A 10,988-nucleotide genomic window follows, 5' to 3' on the forward strand; every position below is an offset into this window, starting at 1 on the left:
TCCCTTCCTCACCCCAAAAGTTGCACATTTATGGGAAGGAAGGAGCTCAACGCCCTCAGCTAAACCAAAGGTACTTCCAAGGCTGCCTTTGACAAATCAAAGACCCCAATTCCAGCTCGGGGTCTTGCTGCTCCCGGGCATGGTGGGAGCTTCCATCCCGTTCCAACTCCTCCATGGTCACTAAGGGAATGAGGAAAGCTCCACGGGCCCCCCAGTCTGGAGAAATTCCTGCTTTTAGGCACGAGGTGAAGCCAGGAATCCCAAATCTGGCATTGGGGTACTCAAAGGACCCTCCAGGGATGTGACCCCACAGAGCCACCAGCTCCTTCCCAAAAGGGACAGGGGCGCCCTGGGGCCATCCTGGGCTCTGGGCAGGGCTGTGGGTGCTATTCCTTTAAGGCACCAGAGGTGGAAAAGCAGGGCCAGCAGGGCAGGGAGTATTTAAACCAGGCTGGCAGTGCCACAGGGACACGGGACAGGGACACGGGACAGGAGGGACCGGGGTCACCCGATGGAGAATAAAGAAGTGCCCGGCACTGAGAGGAGCCTGGAGTGTAAGTAAAGCTGCAAATCAATCTCTGCAAATGCAAAACCCTCCCTGGTGCCATTTAGAGGTGGGGAAGGAGAGGAACTCGAGCCTTGAGTCACCTTTGAGGATGTTCCTCACTCGGGAGGGAAGCAGAGGTTTGGAAAAATTTCGTGTTCAGGTCTCACTGGTGAGGGGCTGATTTCATCTGAAAGAACCATAAAAACATGCTTAGGACAGTCATGGTTTCTCCTCTGCAGTAGATTCCTAATATTTAATTTCTAGGGGGAAAAAAAAGATTAATTATCATTACAATATCTGCATTAAGTTTAAACACAGAGAATAACAAATGTCAGTAAATATTACTGCATTAATCTAAATTTTGCGACTCAGCCTGAGGTCGTTGCTGCCTCTTGAATGCCAGCAGGCAGATTTTGAGATTTCAGAAGAGAATTGGTGCAGTTGTGCCCTAAAGGAGCTGCTTTCGAAGCTCCCTGAGATAATTAGAAATAGTTAAGAGGAAGATAAATAGAAACTGAKCTTAATGAACGGGCTGGATGTGGTGTCCTAAAAGTGAAATCAGAGCCCAGCAGTGAGGGTGGGGGTTCCTGCAGCCCTCAATTCCTTCTCTGCAAAGGAACATTCCTATAGATTTAATAAAATATCAGCTCATTGTAATTGTTAATGAATCCCTCCCTCTGCACTGAGGTTCCCAGTGGCCATGGGATGTTCCTGCTCCTTGCAGGAAGAGGAGAACTAAACTCCAATAATTTCATAGTGTTGGAGTTGCTTTCGCTTTCCAGCCCAAGAAACAAATGAACCACAAAGGTCAGACCTGAAAAGGAACAGGTTTGGGGGATGGGGGATCCAGCAGCTTAAAGAACCTAAAATCGGCCTCAGGTTGGTGCAGAGCGGGTCCAACAGCTGAAAGGAAATAAAACTGGGCCAGCAGCACAATCTCAGCTGGGATTTCAGTCMCTGCACTCAGGGCTCTCTGCTCATTTTGTGCAATTTCTTCTCTGGATTAGGAGKGTCCTAAAAAAYRCTGATTTCTTGATAAACCCTAATAATCTTCAGCAAGTTCCACCTYGGTGTTTCTGCATCACACAACGAGCACCTCTTTATTCCYKCYATGCTGTAAAGGAGGYATCTGTTTGGAGCTGGAAATGTTTMTTTTCTCCATGTGTTTGGGTCAGTTTGGTCTTTTATCTGGAAGGTGATTGCTCATTTTTAACCCCATGGAAATGGGGTGGATTGGTGGCTCCTTAAAACTCACAGTAAGGCAAGATAAGCAGTTGAATGGGCAATTAAAATGTGAATAAAATTTGTAAATGTAAATGAAATTTGTTGCTGTGCCCTATTTCTGGGCACAGAAACCTTCACCACCTCCTCAAAATGACAATTTGAAGCTGCACAGCTTCCCCATGGGTCAAAAGGATTTGAGGGGAAAATATCGCTTATATATAAAATATATAGAATTTTTTAAATATATATAGATAGATAGATATATAACTCTATGTTATTATTTCTCAACTGTTTGAACAACAGCAAACATTCCCCAAAAAGCCAGAAGGGCTCCCAGGCTGCGRTGACAAATGTCACCCAAATGTCCCAACCAAACCTCGGTGTTTTGTCTGTCCCATGGCCCGACCTTGACTCTGGTCATTGTCAGGAGCAATGGTTAATATCTAATGGGCTGCACTGGGCTGATCCCTGGCAATCCCTGCAGCAGGAATTCGGCAGAATTTGGGAACTGAACTTTGGTGTTTTGTAACCAGAGAGAGCACAGATTGGCACAATTCAGGGGGCAGGTCCTGGTTTCTCCAAAATCGTCAAAAATCTGAAGGAATTTCTGCTTAGCACTGACARAACCCCAAAAGCACAACAGAAACTTAGGGTAGGTCTTGTGATGGATGAGATTTTGAAGAGTCAACCCGGCCAGATAGCACTTGCTGCTGGAAACATGGAAAATATAAAAATTAAGCCATAAAATAGCTCTGGAGAGGAAGGCGATGGTCCCAACCCACCTCCAGGGAAGTGTCCTGGAAATGACCTTCCACACCTTTTTTTGTACCCCAAAAACAGCTGGGATTTCTGGAGAATAAATCAGARCAGCAGATTATTTCAATTTTTCCAAAATGGGGGAGGCTGAGCCGGGGTCCTGCTGGCACCACGGAGCTGCAGAGCAGTGAGTGACCATCAGCCACAGGAGCTGCTGCTGGCCAGGGGCAAACATCAAGGCCTTCTTTGTGCCCCATTGTTTGCTTTCTGCAGAATTGGTTGTGTTTGCCTGGCTGGCTGCTTCGGGGATGTGTTTGAAAGAGCATTTTTCATGCTCGGCGAGTTAATTATTCACCACGGACGAGTGGCCATTRAGCAACGAGAAATCACAATACAAGGAAGAGGCACCACAGAGCACTTTTCATCTCAACAGGGAAATAAAAACCCTTTTTTCTTCTGCTGGGAATTACCCTCAATAAAACTGTGTCACTTGATGCCCCAAATCAAATTATTTACCATCATCTCGCATGGGTGCCTTCCAACACGGTGCCTCGATGAACATGGAACAGGCAGGTGGATYAAGAGCTGTGCTCAGGAAATGCCCATAAAATTTTATTTTTGGAGGGGCAGGGCTGAGGTGAATCCCTGCAGCTCGCTCAGTTCCTCGGCAGCTGAGGAAAGGAAAAAGAGGTAGAGGTGAAAATATTCTCCTTTTTCTATGTGAGAAAATATTCCCCTTTTTCTCTTTTGTGTGTCCTTGGAGAGAACAGGGGAGCAAAGACCAGTCACTAAATACAGGTTTCAGTCAGGAAGAAAGAATTTCTGTGCCAGAGGGAATATTGGGGTGTTGGTTTGAGATCCATGGGCATCAMAGGCAGGAAKAGAGTTACCAACTCCCTCTTTCCCATCCCATTCCTTGACAGCAGCAATCAAAAWCTCTRTTTCTCTCCMCTTCAAGCAGCCACAACCCTCACATCCTCCAAGCAYGAAGATTAYGAGATGATGAACATTTTGCAAATGCTTTTTTTTTCACATTTTCTGCATCTTTTCCAGGGAATGCAAGAAAAATGACTTTACTGGCGCTCATCCTCCTGCTCGCCTTGCTCCCAGCTGAAGCTGTGAGAAGCAGACACCCCCCCAAGGCATCCAGTGAGTGTCACCCGTGTGGGACACAGTCCTGGGGTGGCCAAGGACCTCGGGTGGCCTTGGGAAGGGAGGAGGAGGGTTGGGAGAGCATTTTCATCTTACAGGACCTTTGGGGCAGCCAACACTGTGCAGCCCCAGGTCCACCCGTTCCCTTTAGGAATTAGGAAATTAAATTAAGTAGTAAGACCTTTTCTGTAAGAAGAGGRGTAAACAAATCTGTATGAGTTCTCCYTYTTTTGTCTGGTTTCTCTTTTTTATTTTTTCCTCATTAAGGAAGAAAAGATTACTCTTAATTTCCTCATCAAGGAAGAAAAGGTTACTCTTAATTCCTCATTAAGGCTACTCTTATTGTTATAAGGTTACCCTTAATTTCCTCATTAAGGAAGAAAAGGTTGCTCTTAAGCCATTCTGGGTGGGTGAAGGTTTTGCTGGACCAGGGAGTGACAGTCCAACACTTACTGCACCATTTTTCACACTCGTTGGGTGTGAAATGGCTCCAGACAAAGCACTGAGAAAGTTTGAAATGTTGGACATCCCCCATGGGCACAGAGGAGGCCACATTCACCCCTCTGAGGCCACTCTCCCTGGTGACACGTGGCTCCTGGTGTGGCACCAGGGACACTCACACCCCGCCCGTTGTCCCCGCAGTCTCCAGCCCCGTGTTCGGCCCACGGCAGGTCCACGGCGTGCTCGGCGGATCCGTCACCGTGCGGTGTTTTTATCCGCCCACACCAACCAACAAACAGGACAGGAAATACTTTTGCAAAATGTTGGGCTCCATCTGCGACACGGTGGTGACCACGAGCTTCGTCAAGCCCCAGTACCAGGGCAAAGTGTCCCTCACTGACCACCCCRACGCCGAGAGCTTCCAGGTCAACATCTCGGCGCTGGTGCCGGACGACGCTGGCACCTACCAGTGCGGGATTGGGGTCAACGGCCGAGGGCTGTCCCACCAAGTCATTCTCAGTGTTGCTGAAGGTAATCACAGCCTTGAAATGCCCTAAAAACACCATTTTCTCTCACTTTTCCCCCCTCTCCTTGCTAAAGAAGGCGCCAGCAATGGCCTGCCCGCTGTCTGAGAGCCTCACAACAGCTCCCTGCAGCCCCTGACCGTGTTTTTGTGCCCAGCCCCGCCCGTCCCTGAGCCTGCCGAGCTCTTCTACGTGAAACTCCGCAGCACTTGGACCGTGTCCTGCAGCTTCGGGCCCGAAACCGCCAACTGGAGGAGATACCTGTGCAAGAAGGAGAAGGACGGCTGCCGGAACATCGCCGACAGCCACCAGAACATCGATCAGGATTTCACAGGGAGGGTYCTGCTGACCTTTGAGGGGTCTCCGGGCTCGTTCAGCGTCACAATGACGCAGATGGACTGGGGTGACACTGGCTTGTACTACTGTGGGGCCGGGGAGTACGGCAAGGACGGAAAATCGAAGGAACTGGATGTCTTTGTCCATGAGGGTGAGCTGTTCCCAGAGTGTTTTTTCCCCTTCCTCTCTTCCTCCCTTCAGCAGCATCAAAAAATCTCACTTTATTTAGTATCAGCTTGAATTTCACTTTGCAGAGCCCAATTATCCACCTAGATATTTCTCCTGGATGCTTCTTCCTATAAATTTAACTGTATTATAACTATCTATATAACTATCTGTATAACTATCTATATAACTATATATATATATATAATTTAACTATGTTATTTAACTATCTATATAACTAGCTATATAATTATATATGTAACTCTCTCTATAACTATCTATAACTATATATATAATTTAACTATATTTTTTAACTATCTATATAACCAGCTATATAACTACCTATGTAACTATAACTATATCTATATAACTATATCTATATATATATATATTATATAATATATATAACTATATCGATATCTATATAACTATATCTATATAACTATATCTATATAACTATATCTATATATTTATATCTATATAACTATATATATATATATAATTTAACTATATTATTTAACTATATCTGTAACGATTACATCTATAATGTACTAAACCACCACTAAACAGAGCTTGTACCCAGGTTTAACTTTCCCAGCAGTGGGTAGCTCTCTCCCCCAGCCCAAAACTCCARGAGACAAATTCCTCCTCCCAGCCCRAGGCAAKCAAGCTTTGAATTTGTCTCCTCAAACCCCAATTCCTTAAACCCCAAAGTGACAGATGGAGATGTCCCCTCTAGCAAAAGGAACAGAACTTTGGAATGTCTGTCCACAAAACCAACAAAGCCYCAGTGAATTTGGGAAAAAGCAAGGCCTGACTGATCCTTTAGGGTGAATTCCCAGCAGTGCTGGGATGATTTCCTGCTGGCTGCACCCCTGAGCTTTGCCTGGCCTTGCTTGAGCCTTGTTTGAYGTGAAAATGTTGATTTTCTTGGGACAGCACAAGTGAGACGTTAATAACTGCTCATTTCATTCTTCTCACCAGACAAAAACTTCCCTCAGCTAAAGACCGCGGTCATCGGAAAAAATGGAAGCTCAGCGACTTTCGAGTGCCTCTACGAACCTCTGCGGAGATCCTCCAGCAGGATCTGGTGCAAGTGGAGACCTCAGGGCTGTGAGAAAATCATCGACAACGCCGGCTACGTGTCGCCCAAGTACCTGGGGAGAGTGGCCATGTTYGAGAACCAAGCCAACAAAACCCTCACCATCGTGCTGAACCAGCTGCGCCCCAAGGACCAGGGATACTACTGGTGCATGTCCAACGAGCTGAAGGAGCAGCAATCATCCACGGAGCTCAAGGTGGTGGAAGGTAAGAGCTGCGTGCTGGAGGTTCTCTGCCTGCTCTGGTGGAACAGAGCAGCCTCCAAAACACCCCAAGGGAGCAGTCGTGATTTTGGGAACTTTCCAAGCCTGAGCCCACCCCAGCAGCTTCACAACATTTCAATTTTGTTCCCAGAAATTCCACAAAAATGTGAAAATTGAGATCCATGGGCATCACAGGCAGGAACAGAGTTMCCAACTCCCTCTTTCCCATCCCATTCCTTGACAGCAGCAATCAAAATCTCTATTTCTCTCCACTTCAAGCAGCCACAACCCTCACATCCTCCAAGCACGAAGATTACGAGATRATGAACATTTTGYAAATGCGTTTTTTTTTAYATTTTCTGCATCTTTTCCAGGGAATGCACAAATATTTCTAATGAAATATTTCTTAAACCTTGCAAGAAAAGAACCATAAACAACATTTTTAGTGTTAATTTAACATCTCAATGAGCACTTCCCCTCCAAGCTGCACCCCTGTCCCTGCTGAGTGCCATCCCCAGCACGGGAACCACTCACACCAGAAATGCTCTACTTTTATTCTCACAAAATGCATTACTACATCTTCACCTACTAAAAATTCACCACATTTAAACTGTGCCTACTATTCTCACCCAACACATACACAGAACAACATTCACAATTTAGCTGGTGACTACCARCCAACATTTTTATTGGCAGATAAAGATCATACAAYAGCTGTGTCAAGCCCCTGTGGCTACAGGTGGGCTATTYCTGCTCYAGCARMAGGACTAAAAGATTCTGAGGCAAGAGATGCCAACTTCCATTTTTAGTCTTGATTCTAACTTAAATGCTGAGTAATGCTAACTTTATMTAAATACCTGCCCTAAAATGCCCMRTTTGYCCTYKCAGGAGAGCCTTCACTGAAGGYAGAGAACACAGTGCAGGCRCAAGYGGGCTCCARGGTGGAATTAACCTGCTCTTACCCYTGCAAATACTACTCCTTCGACAAATACTGGTGCAAGTGGAACGAGACTGGCTGCCCCAAGGTGCCAGCCCAGGAGCAGAGGCCAGCAGGGCCCGAGGCCACSTGCAGCACATCCAACAGGACCATGGTGCTGAGCTTTGACCCGGTGACGGAGCAAGACGAGGGCTGGTAYTGGTGCGGGGTGAAGCGTAATGGGATCTTCGGAGAGAGCGTGGCCGTGGAGCTGCAGGTGACCACAGGTGAGCCCCAGGGATGGCCATTCCTGCCCGTCCTTGTGCCTGGAAAGGTCTCTCCATCACCACTAGGCTGCAGCACCTCAAAACAGAAGCGTTGTCACCCAGCAGCATCCCAGCATCGCAGTTTGCCATCAGTGTTTTCAACTTCCCAGTCGTAAAAAACCCAGACTTAAACTTCACTTATTTCCGTGCCATTTTCACTTTTAACCCCGTCCTTTTAAATTATTTCCCTTTTAGCCCCATCCTTTTTAATTATTTCGCTTTTAGCCCCGTCCTTTTTAATTATTTCACTTTTAACCCCATCCTTTTTAATAATTCCCATGACAATTTTAGCATCGCTTGGTTTAAGCAACACCTGGCGTTTTTCAGGTGAGGAACTGATGTAGGTCAGAGATCCTGCTCTAGGGAATTCCTCATCTTAGTGAACAGGAAACCATGTGGAGCAGGAGAGGGAAGACTGGCACCACCAGCAAGGGGTTTAATTCTCAGCTTTGGTGGRGTATTTTGGGATTTAGATGGCTTTGGGGGCAAGGACATTGTTAGAAGCAGAGGAACAGTAGAGCACTGGATATCCTATATTTAACCATCCTAAATGGGTGATGGTCAAAGTGAAAAGAGAGAGAAACAACTTCATTTCATTGCTTTTGGTGGGCCAGGAGCCAGGAATAAAAGCAAAGCAAGGATGTAAAACTGGTTCTGGAAATACTAAAGGCAGAACTTAGAAATGCAAGGCTTTTTGCTTAGAAATGCTTTCTAAAGTTCATAGGCAGAGAGAGTGTACTTGAGATTTTTGCAGTAAATTCTTTGATGAGAGACCATTGCAGGCCTCGAATGTCTGTTTTGAAGAGCACCCCATGGAAAGCCAAACCCCATAGCAGCTCCACATCCACCAAACACCTCCAAATAATTTTTGTGCCCCATTCTCATGCTGCTGCTCAGTGACCACACTCCTTCCATCCTTGGGATTCGCAGGGAGCGATGCCAAGCACAGCCCAGAGCTCCTGGACGTTGATTCCAGCTCAGAATCCGGAGCTGTTCCCCCAGGAGGAGCCTACAACGACGCTGAGGTGCGAAAAGGAGCTGCCCCAGAAAGGTTGGTCCCCTCCACCCCCTGTCATTTCTCATTTTTTTGGGGTTTTTATGGGCTCACTGCGGGTGCTGTGTTTGTACACCCTGCCTGTGTTGTTTAGCAACACAAAAAGATCTTATCCCCAAAGAACTTTGCTCTAAACCCCTAAAGGGAAGATAAAAAGTGACAGCAAAGGGCAAGATGACTCAAAATTAATCTCCAGTTCAAGAAAATTGTATCAGAAGGAAGTTAGTAGAAATTCCAGGTATAAAACAAGTATTTGAAAGAGTACTTCTGCTAAGATTGAAAAGCTTTCCTCCACACATTCATGACCAAGCTGCTGATGGAGCTGTTTTAATCTGACCTCTAGCCCATATTTTTATTTGTGCTAGCATCCCGTTTATTGACTGAATTGCATCACTCACCCAGAATTCCCATCCTGCACACTCTGAGCCTGCTGCACCCTCAAGTGCATCATTTTTAGTGATCTCTGCTCCCCTCTGTTCCAGCTCTGATGAAAGCCGTGGCTCCAACACTCTGGCCTTGGTGCTGGGCCCTCTGGCTGGCCTGATCCTGATCGCTGTGACAGCTTTTGCCATCTTCAAATACCGGCAGCTGAAGAGATCTGGTGAGCCCCCGCCTGYCTGGGCTCTCAGGAGCAGCAGCAGYGTTAAATCCCAGCCTAACCCAGAGCTGGGCTGAGCTGCCCTGCTGGTGACACAACAGGATGGGCAGGGATGGTCCCTGCTCCTCCCRGGACCCCATCMGTGCTGACCCCAYCCATAGTRACCCCATGAATGGGRTTCYAAYTCCCACTGACCCCAYCCRTRSTGACCYCATYWATGGGGYTCCAATTCCCACTGACCCCATCYRTGCTGACCCCATTAATGGGGCTCCAACTCCCCCTGATCCTCCAGGGACYCCATCCGTACTGACCCCATTAATGGGGTTCCAATTCCCACTGACCCCATCCATAGTGACCCCATCCATGGGGCACCAAGCTCCCACTGACCCCATCCATGGAGGTCCAGGACCCTGATCCTCCACTGGCCCTATTAATGGGGCTCCAACTCCCCCTGACCCCATCCATCCTGACCCCACCCATGGGGCTCCAACTCCCCCTGACCACATCCATTGTGGTCCAGGACCCTGATCCTCCAGGGACCCCATCCATGGGGCTCCAACTGACCCCATCCATATTGACCCCATCCACAGTGACCCCATCTATGGGGTTCCAACTCCCACTGACCCCATCCATGCTGACCCCATCCATGGGGTTCCAATTCCCACTGACCCCATTCATGGGGCTCCAGGACCCTGATCATCCACTGACCCCATCCACACTGACCCCATCCATATTGACCCCATCCATGAGGCTCCAGGACCCCACTCCTCCACTGGCCCCATTAATGGGGTTCCAACTCCCACTGACCCCATCCATGGGGCTGCAGGACCCCACTCCTCCACTGACCCCATGCACAGGGCTCCAGGACCCTGATCCTTCAGGAACCCCATCCATACTGACCCTATCCATGGGGCTCCAACTGCCCCGACCCCATCCACACTGACCCCATCCATGGGGTTCCAATTCCCCATCCATACTGACCCCATCCACACTGACCCCATCCACACTGACCCCATCCATGGGGTTCCAATTCCCCATCCAAGCTGACCCCATCCACACTGACCCCACACACAGAGCTCCATCTCCCCGAGTTCCCAGCCTCAGCCCTCCCATAGCTTTGCCCTCTGTGTCACTCAGCGTCACCCGGCACACAGGGGTCGGATGCCAAGGCGCTCCCACCCCTGTGAGCGAAGCCTGAAGTGTTTTTCTCGTCCCTGTCACCAGACCTGGTGTCCGTGGGGAGCTACAGGACCAACATCAGCATGTCAGACTTTGAGAGCGCCMGGGACTACAGCGCCAGCAACAACGGCTACAGCGTACGGGACAGCCTGGAGACCCCCGCAGGAGGGGACGGTGAGTGACTCCATCCATTGGGATCCCAGCCCAGCCCCAGGCACTCCTGCCTTGCTCAGGGACCCTACAGCAGCCACAGAGGCCACTGTCCCCTCCCCAACCCCTTCCCTTCTCTGCCCGCAGAGTTCATCACCACCTCGGGCATTGCGGAAAGCGCCGCCGATGCAAAGAAGGTGAAAAGGGTAAGAGGAGGCAGCAGAGGGGCCACTGACCTGGGAGATGTGGCCACCTCCCCTACCCCATCCCAGGGGTGTCTCACCTGTCCCATCCCCTGCCCCATTCCCTGCCCCAT

At 48.6% G+C, this 10,988-nt stretch overlaps 1 protein-coding gene across 2 annotated transcripts in view; it reads left to right on the plus strand.

Annotated features, from left to right (window-relative positions):
* Nucleotides 1-457: 457 nt before the first annotated feature.
* Nucleotides 458-10,988, plus strand: part of LOC130586768 (polymeric immunoglobulin receptor-like) — an 11,402-nt gene continuing 871 nt past the window's right edge. The window contains exons 1-10 of one of the 2 annotated variants that reach the window (XM_057387670.1): nt 458-554; nt 3,581-3,676; nt 4,322-4,651; nt 4,802-5,131; nt 6,130-6,453; nt 7,338-7,652; nt 8,622-8,742; nt 9,228-9,346; nt 10,568-10,696; nt 10,820-10,878. In XM_057387670.1, the coding sequence (XP_057243653.1) occupies nt 512-554; nt 3,581-3,676; nt 4,322-4,651; nt 4,802-5,131; nt 6,130-6,453; nt 7,338-7,652; nt 8,622-8,742; nt 9,228-9,346; nt 10,568-10,696; nt 10,820-10,878 (1,866 nt within the window). In that variant the 5' untranslated portion in view covers nt 458-511. Of the gene's footprint in view, nt 555-3,580; nt 3,677-4,321; nt 4,652-4,801; nt 5,132-6,129; nt 6,454-7,337; nt 7,653-8,621; nt 8,743-9,227; nt 9,347-10,564; nt 10,697-10,819; nt 10,879-10,988 lie in introns of both variants that reach the window. The other variant, XM_057387671.1, reaches the window with a different exon arrangement.

The sequence above is a fragment of the Malurus melanocephalus genome, unplaced genomic scaffold, assembly GCF_030028575.1.
Source record: "Malurus melanocephalus ecotype Western Australia unplaced genomic scaffold, MMel_1.1 scaffold_1290, whole genome shotgun sequence".
Lineage (NCBI taxonomy): Eukaryota > Metazoa > Chordata > Aves > Passeriformes > Maluridae > Malurus > Malurus melanocephalus.